Here is an 8,512-nt window from a genome sequence, read left to right as displayed (position 1 = left end):
TGGAAGCCATGGGTAGTGGGCCGAATCCCAATAAAACCAAAGACTTCAAGGCCGAGCAAAAAGATATAAAACAGGAACTCGCCCGTCGAGCCAATGACTCCGGAGCCGAAGTTCAGGAAATGTCGTCCTCGACGTGGAAGACCAGTTCATGGGCTACTCATGGTGTCCTGGATTAGGGGGTGCTAACCTGGTCGGCTCATAGTCCTCGGGATGGGCCCGTAGGCCCTCATTCAAGTGGACTCCAGAAGCTATACGCTTGGATGTGATCAAGACTGCATCTACCGAAGACTTGGTGTATACTCCATGACATCTCCTACCACCTCAATGCATCTCTGGATACCGACTATGTAACCCTAGATGCCCTACCTGGCGTATATATAAGCTAGAGGATTTAGCCTGTAGAGGGGGCCCAACCACAATTACATTCACCTAGCCCTAGGATTAGAACACAACTTACGATTTTGAGGTAGATCAAGCTTGTACTTGATACATCGTCATCAATATAAACAAGAGCAGGATGTAGGGTTTTACCTTCATAGAGAGGGCCCGAACCTGGGTAAACATCCTCTCCTTCATTCCTGTTACCACCTATCCGAGATCCACATCTCGGGCCCCTACCCTGAGGTCTGCCAGTTTTGACACCGACATAGGGGATCCACGAGCTCGCGGGCAAAGATCGATGGAAGGAAGGCTTTGCCCTAGTCGCCTTGCAAGAGGGAAATACATACTTCAAACACGCATATGCATGGTAGACTCGATAACAGAGACGAGTTTTCCCTGATATCCGACATAACTCGTCGATTTTGAGCTTTTAGTTAAAATTCAAATCTCCTACCGTCCAACTGTCCTAGCCCCCGACATTTTTTTTTGCGCGGCGAAAAGAGTTTTATTCCAAATTGAGAGAGTTACAGTCGAGAGTCAAAAGATTCTCAATACACGGCGGTCCCAGATGCATCCACGCAGCCGTGGTACACTAGATACGACTGTAATTTTTCAGACGATTGGCAACTCTATCCTGATCCCTAGTCAACTTCTGGGGAATAAACTCCTTGACACACATCAACTCCTTAATTTCAGCCACAAGATGACCATACACCGAACGAACTAGTCTGTCCCCTGATAGATAGGATAAAGCCTCACTTGAGTCAGATTGGACAATGACTGAAAGACTGGAATGTTGTATAGCAAGCGTCATTCCTTGCATAATTGCACGTATCTCCGCATCGAGTGCTTTGTTACAGTTGAAAATAAACCGATATGCTGCAAGAATAACTGAACCATCATGTTGTCGGAGAATCATCCCTACCGTTGCCGTGAAGATGCAATTCCAATTCATGAAATTCCATACCCGCATACTATCATCCAAACGCGTGAAGCAACCAAACGGGGTGCTATTGAAAATTTGAATAGAATTACACAAAGCAAGTCTGCCGATTTTTTTTTTTGGAAAATTAAGTTCGCCGAAATTAACCGTTGTTTCTTAACCCCAAATCACTGCTACGCAGTAGTTGCTTGTCAGGGCAGAACACACGCAATGCGCTCGGGTCTCTACAAGCGATCCACCAGAATATCGCCGCCTAAGCGTGCCGCCCCAAAATTACTCTCCACTAACCCCGAATATACCCCGGGGACGGGACGGGCTGGTCGTATCCAGCCGGCTGCCTGTGTGCCGTAGAAATTAGAGCAACGCGACGCGCCCAAGCAGAAAGAAACAGGGGCAGGAAGGGACGCCGACCCCAAATCCAGGCGTCGCCCGGATTTTAATAGAAAGAAAAAGGCACGCCACCCAGACCCAACCAAACCAGACCAGACCGCAATCGTAGTGGTGGAACAGAGCCGGATCGGTAGCAGTCGCACGTACTCCAGCGAGTAGCGTAGGCGTAGCGACCACCACCAGACCAGCAGCGCTGCACAGCACCGGGCAGCCGAGCCGAGCCGGGGCGCGCGTGAGGAGGAGGAGAAACCAAAGCAGGCGTCCATCCCCTCCCTCCCCCTTCCGCTTCCCCACCCAGGCAGAGGCAGAGGCAGGCCAGGGGGCCGAGGGAGCCCAAACAAAAGACCACCAAGGGGAAGAAGGGAAAGAAGCACGCACGCCACTGTGACCAAACCCTAGGCCGGCCGCGATGCGCAAGGCGAGGCCGCCGCAGCCCCAGCCGCAGCCGTCGCAGCAGTCGCCGGAGATCCGGTACCGCGGCGTGCGGAAGCGCCCCTCGGGCCGCTACGCCGCCGAGATCCGGGACCCGGCCAAGAAGACGCCGATCTGGCTCGGCACCTTCGACTGCGCCGAGGACGCCGCCCGCGCCTACGACTCCGCCGCCCGATCCCTCCGCGGGCCCACCGCCCGCACCAACTTCCCGCCTTCCTCCGCCACGCAGCCGCCGCCGCGGCCTCCCCCTCCCCCCGCGGCGGCCGCCGCCGCGACCGTCACGTCCAGCCACAGCAGCACCGTCGAGTCCTGGAGCGGCGGCGGGCCCCGCGCCCCCGCCAGGGCCCGCAGCGCCGCCCGAGCTGGCACGGCCGAGGAGGGGGAGGAGGACTGCCGCAGCTACTGCGGCTCCTCGTCCTCCGTCCTCCTCTGCGAGGATGGGGACGACGCGGCCGCCTCCCGCTCCCCGCTGCCCTTCGATCTGAACATGCCGCCCCCGCAGGACGGGGCCCTTGACGCCGCGGCCGCCGAGGCCGATCAGATGACCTGCCGCTACGACACGCTGCTCCGCCTCTAGCTCGACGGCGACGAGAATAGCAAGGATTCGTGGGAGGGGGAACTGGGGAAAGGAACGAGAAAAGCGCTTGCCCCCGCTCCGCTCTGCTCTGGTCCGTCTTCCGATGATCTTGTGGTGTTCTCTCTTTGCTAGAAATGGATAATTCTTGCCACTTTTTTTCTTACTTTTTTTCCTTCTTCTTTTTTTTCTTCTTACCACTTTGATTCGATATGTGAATAATTCAGTCATGTAAGCTGTGAGCAAGGAAATCTGAGCTTTTCCTTATCTTTCTCTGTGGTATTTCGGGAGTAATTTGCTGCTGTTGTTGTTTCATTAATTGGAAAAGGGTAATCGAAGGAATGAAGAGAAAGTATTTGACACACATGCTGCCGGTGGTTGCCACCGCTTCACCATTTCAAATCTGTATGGCTATTGCAAGTGCTGAAATGCAGACCATCATATGTAGCAAGCATCATGAATTGTGTTATCTCAAAGTTTTAAGATGCACAAATGCTGAAATGCAAAATTTCATTATCCGATGTCTCAATAAGTTGTATACTATGAATTAGAGATCAGTTCTATACATGGTGATGCAGCTGCTACTTGTTACTGCTGTCTCATCTAAGTTTGTGTATCTAACCTAAACGAAGAATACATAGCATGGTCACAGGTTCCTGAATTGTTAAAGGGTATGTGTGCATTGCATTGCAAGTTTGATGGATAGCATAATCTGAAAGTTCTAACCGAAATGTTGATTTTTGCAGCGTTTCTTCTTTCAAGCTACCGGTGTTATTTTAGAGAAAAGGCTACCGATGTTGTATCAATGGTTTTGCGTTTTGCTGTTCCTTCGAAGCACTCGTGTATAAGAGCCATTGCTTCACTGGATCACATTTTGTAGGCTTGAAGCAATATCCTTTGAATAACGGGGATGGGAATGTAGACCCTTCTGTCTAGTGCAGACTTGCAACTTTGCAAGCGCATACAGTTTTGGCTGTCACATTCGGAGGCGCCACAGACGTGTTGTGCTCATCCTTGTGCTTGACCACACCATTCTCATATGCACAAATACATGTATATTTCTCCTTCTCCTCATTGTGCTTGTTCCTCATGATGTGATTTGTGCACTTCAAAGCAGGAGGTTGAAGTGAAATTGGGGTGTCCTAGCTGATTGCACTGTAAGGTGGATGCAACTGTTGCTTTTTGGTATCATTAATTCGCTACACTTGTGTAGTTTCTTCTCCAGGATTGGGACAATCGGCCATGTCCATACCCTGCTTGGAAACATACAGGCATACAGAAAACTCCAATTGGAGATAAAACATTGTTGACTTGTAGTAGTTGGAAATTTCTTCCCGTGTTGACAGGCCCAAGAAAGGGTAAACCAGGGTTTGCATATACCGATGCATTGACTTGGACTTCATTTGTTTATGCTGTGTTCTTGACCTTTCTGCTGGTCCTTGAAAAGCCAGAATTAGTAGTGTGGGAGAACCCCTAGCGCCCTTGTTGGTGCAGGCCCTGCAGGCTTTTCAGTTGAACAGCTGAATCACAGGGTATACACTGCGTTAGGATTCTAACCTTTGTTCTTTGTTTGACATGTTTTTGGACAAGTAGATTCTGCTAACTTTTACCTTGACTTGACTGGCTAACAAGAATCCTCTGCTGGATCTATTCCTGGCGGTTGGCAGGAGCTCTCTCGACCGTTCCACTCTCTCGATTAGGAAAGAACCGGTTTGCCTCTAACGTACGAATGAATACAGTGGCAACTGGCAAAACAAAAAGTTTCGTTGGAAGGATTCCCTGCTCTGAACTCCAAAAGGCCAAAGCTGTCAGATGAAACTGAAAAAGGGCAATTTCCTCTTTGCAACGTATTTAGCCTATATAAACATATTATATTTGGGTATTTAACAAAAAGAGTATGCCTGAATGCATGAAACAAAGTATATGGAAATTTCAGAAATCTTGGAATAACTTTTTTTTCAACTTACTCTTGGAATAGCTTACTGTACCTTTGCTATCAAGTAACCGGAGTTTCGGTCGTTCGGAAATCAGCATGTAAATGAGAGTTTTTAAAATTGTTATTCATGGTCTTTGAGGGCATCTTCAACGCCGACCCTCAAATCGCATGCATCCGTCCGGACAGAGCTATTCGGACGTGTTTTGCCATCGAACGCAGTACTCGGTCGGTCCGGAAGTCCGCTTTCCTGCAAACCGGAAGCAAGCTGGGGGGGGGGGGGGGGGGGGTGTTGTTGCGGGCGTCCGGACACCAGGCACGTAGGACTTCGACACCCCCGGCCTACTCAAATCCCCCTCCCGGTCCCCTTTTCTCGTACTCCAGCCGTGCCTCCCCTTCCTTTCATCCGCACCCTCATCCGCCGTCGCCGTTGTACCTCCGACTGCTGCCTAGGCATCCTCGGACGTCCGCTGACCCTACCCACGTGCCTTGGACGATGTCGTTGTCCACCTAAGAATCCCTTCACAGTCAAGTACCCTCTACCGGTGCTAAAACCGGCGGATCTCGAATAGGGGGTCCCGAGCTGGTGGTCTTGGCTAGATGGTAACACGAGAGAAAATGACATAATGTTACCCAGGTTCGAGCCCTCTCGAGGAGGTAATACTCTAGTCATGCTCGTGTTTATATTTTGTGGATGGAGTACAAAGTACAGGATGATCTACCTCGAGGTCATATGATTGTATCTAATTTGCCCCTACGGACTAAAACCCCTCGGCTTATATAGCCACCGGGGGTATTTAGGGTTACAAGTATGTCAGTTACAACTAGGGACAAACATGTTGATCATTTAAATATGCCTTGAAGTATACGCCAAGTCTTCAGAGGATTCCATCTTGAGTACGCCGAGGACCGTGGCATGCATGACCCACTCTTCAATAGTCAGTGGGTCCTCTGCCCGGCCCATGAACGGCAGGCTGACGTGGTGAGCACACCCTAATCCAGGACACCGTTATTGACTATACTTAGAGCTCGTGCCCTTACGGCATGGGAGAATCATAGGCATACATATTGACTTTGTTGCCCATAAGTTTGGAATAGTGAGCTTAATGCTTCGTTCTGAGGATATCGAGATATGCATCGGTTTATCCGATGAGGCATCTCCGGTGTTTTGTGCTTCACTTCCCCCATGGAATTTTCAACACGAAGTTATGTATCTGAGGAACGTTGGCCTCGATCATGTAACGGGGGAAGTGGAGCGTGTATCCCTATTTAGGGCCACCAAATGCTTGCCCCGAGGAATTGTTCATGCCCTTTGGGCACTTCATATGATCGTGGCTGTTTGATGCAGCCCGAGCCTTTGATGCCTCCTCAGCGGCTTGCACCTCGGTCGCGAAGGCCACGGTCTGCTCTTCTGTTCAGAGAGTGTGTTTCGTGTTGCCATTGATTGTGATGACACCATTGGGCCCCGACATCTTCAGCTTTACATAAGCATAATGCGGGACATGGTGTAATCGCGCGAAGGCGATTTGTCTGAGGACGGCGTGATAACCACTCCGGAAGGGGACAATATTGAAGATTAATTCCTCGCTCCGAATTTTTTTGGGTGTGCCAAAAACTACGTTTAAGATCACCCCCCTCCCCGAGCAATGTGCTTCAATTCCCGGTATGATACCCTTAAAGGTAGTACTACTGGGTTTGACCCGTGTTGGGTTGATATTCATTTTCTTGACTGTGTCTGCATATATCAGGTTGAGGCTGCTATCGCCATCCATAAGGACTCGGGTCAGATGAAAACCGTCCACTATGGAATCGAGTACCAACGCGGCCGTGCCTCCATGACAGATGTTTGTCGGGTGGTCTCTTCGGTCGAATATGATCGGGATTTCGACCATGGGTTATATTTTGGCGCGGCTGGCTCCACGGCGTACACTTCACGGAGTGCGCGCTTCCTATCCTATTTGGTTATGTGGGTGACGTATATCATATTCACATCTTTGAGCTCGAGAGGGATTTTTTTGGCCATCATTACTGGCCTCCGGCTGGTCGACGTCATTGACGAGACTGGCCCTTTCCTTGGTTCTCGGCCGCTATCTTGTCGCTTGCTTGATAACCCAGCAATTCTGGTTGCTATGGGTAGCGGGCTTATCGGGCGTGCCGTGAATGGCGCATTGTTTATCAAGGATTTTGTCCAAGGTTGATGGACCGTCCCTATTCCCTTGAAAGGGTTTCCTTTTGTTGCCACCATGCTGGCTACTGAAGCCGGCATTGACCGTGGCGTCCTCAGCGTCGATGCTGCTCCCACTATTGCAGCGCTTATTATTCTTATTCCATCGAGGATTTTCGTTCCCATCGCGCACTTCAGAGTTGCCTGGATCGCCATGACGGGTGCTCTTCAACTAACTAGGTGTCCTCTCCTACGCAGAATCAGGTAAATGTGTCACCACGGCCATTGTCCGAGGCTTTTCCTGTCCGAGCTCTCTAGCGAGCAATTCATCGCGGATATTATGCTTAAAGGCAACAATCGCCTCGACAACCGGTAAGTCCACTATTTGTCTTTTCTTCACCGAGAACCGATTCCAAAATTTGCTAGCTGACTCCCTCGACTTCTGTATGATATGACCAAGGTCATCAGCGTCCGAGGGCCGGACATAAGTGCCCTGAAAATTTGCTCGGAATGCATCCTCGAGCTCCTCCCAGCTGCCGATCGAGTTCTCGGGCAGACTGTTAAGCCAATGCCGAGCTGATCCCTTGAGTTTCAAGGGTAAATATTTGATGGCGTGAAGCTCATCACCACAGGCCATGTCATAATGCATGAGGAAATCCTCAATCCACACAGCGAGGTCTGTGGTTCCGTCGCGTTGTTCGATGTTGATGGGTTTAAACCTTTTCAGGAACTCGTGTTCTATAACCTCGTAGGTGAAGCACAGAGGATGGGCAGCTCCTCGGACGCTAGCTACAATGACAAACATTGGATGTTTTCAAGGTTCGATTGCGTGTATAATCACGCAGGTCACCATTCTTGGCTAGACAAGCAAGGTACCCTTCCTGTCCAGCAGGTGGCCGCTCTCTGGATTTATAAATCTACCATGATGGAGCGGCTTGCAGATTGCCTCGTAAGTCATTTTTATGAGGCGGTTGTGGTGGGTTTATTCCTGCACGGAGTTGAAAGACTTTGGGAGGGTCCTTGTATCCGCCAGTTGGCCATCTCGGCCCTGAGGAGGGCGGTCACGTTTCTCAGCCCAACCGTGCTTTGATAGCACGCTGCCGTCTACCTCCTCGTCTAACTCTAGGAGTAAATTTCTCCTAGGGTAGAATTTGTTGGCCCCGTTCTTCACAAGCTTGCTCTCAAGATCCTACTCGACCTTGAGGAGTTCGACCCATCTATCATTCAACTGGTCCTGCTCGGACTTCAGCTGTTGGGTCTTCTACTTGATGCTCTTGGTTGTACTGGCCAATCACTTTCGGTAGGTCTCGAGCTAAGGTGGCTCAAGGGGCTCCTAAAAAACGTCAAATTCATCGGGGCCAAGGATTCTATCCTCCTCGGAATTGGGGTAGTAGTCGGCGTCCTTGAGGCCTTCATCATCCCCTGCTGCTGCTGCTGCCGTTATCCCTCTTACTGATACATCTTCAATGTATCTATAATTTACTGATACGCGCTGTTCGTGAAAAAATTGATGAATCTGCCTGCTCTACGGTTTGCCTTCAGGAAACTAAGCTATCTTATATTGATCAACGATTGCTTAGAAAGTTCTGTCCGCGTAGGTTTGACTACTTCGTTTATGTTCCCTCGGATGGTGCTTCTGGAGGGATCCTCATGGCATGGAACTCCTCCCATCTTTGTGGTTCTTTGGCATAAATG

General features: G+C 50.2%; 1 protein-coding gene across 1 annotated transcript; it reads left to right on the top strand.

Annotated features, from left to right (window-relative positions):
• The first annotated feature begins 1,812 nt into the window (after positions 1 to 1,812).
• Positions 1,813 to 3,084, top strand: LOC101669836 (ethylene-responsive transcription factor 3). Its single transcript, XM_044586081.1, has one exon. The coding sequence runs from the start codon at positions 2,124 to 2,126 to the stop codon at positions 2,721 to 2,723; it is 600 nt and encodes a 199-aa protein (XP_044442016.1). The 5' UTR covers positions 1,813 to 2,123; the 3' UTR covers positions 2,724 to 3,084.
• The last annotated feature ends 5,428 nt before the right edge of the window (positions 3,085 to 8,512 follow it).

This window comes from Triticum aestivum, chromosome 7D (genome assembly GCF_018294505.1).
Source record: "Triticum aestivum cultivar Chinese Spring chromosome 7D, IWGSC CS RefSeq v2.1, whole genome shotgun sequence".
NCBI lineage: Eukaryota > Viridiplantae > Streptophyta > Magnoliopsida > Poales > Poaceae > Triticum > Triticum aestivum.
The sequence above is the reverse complement of the archived record's forward strand: the minus strand, read 5'-3'. Positions and strand labels throughout refer to the sequence as shown.

What these genes read in the sequence shown, in the direction of transcription:
- LOC101669836 (XM_044586081.1), top strand. Translation starts at nt 2,124, where the DNA reads ATGCGCAAGGCGAGGCCGCCGCAGCCCCAGCCGCAGCCGTCGCAGCAG.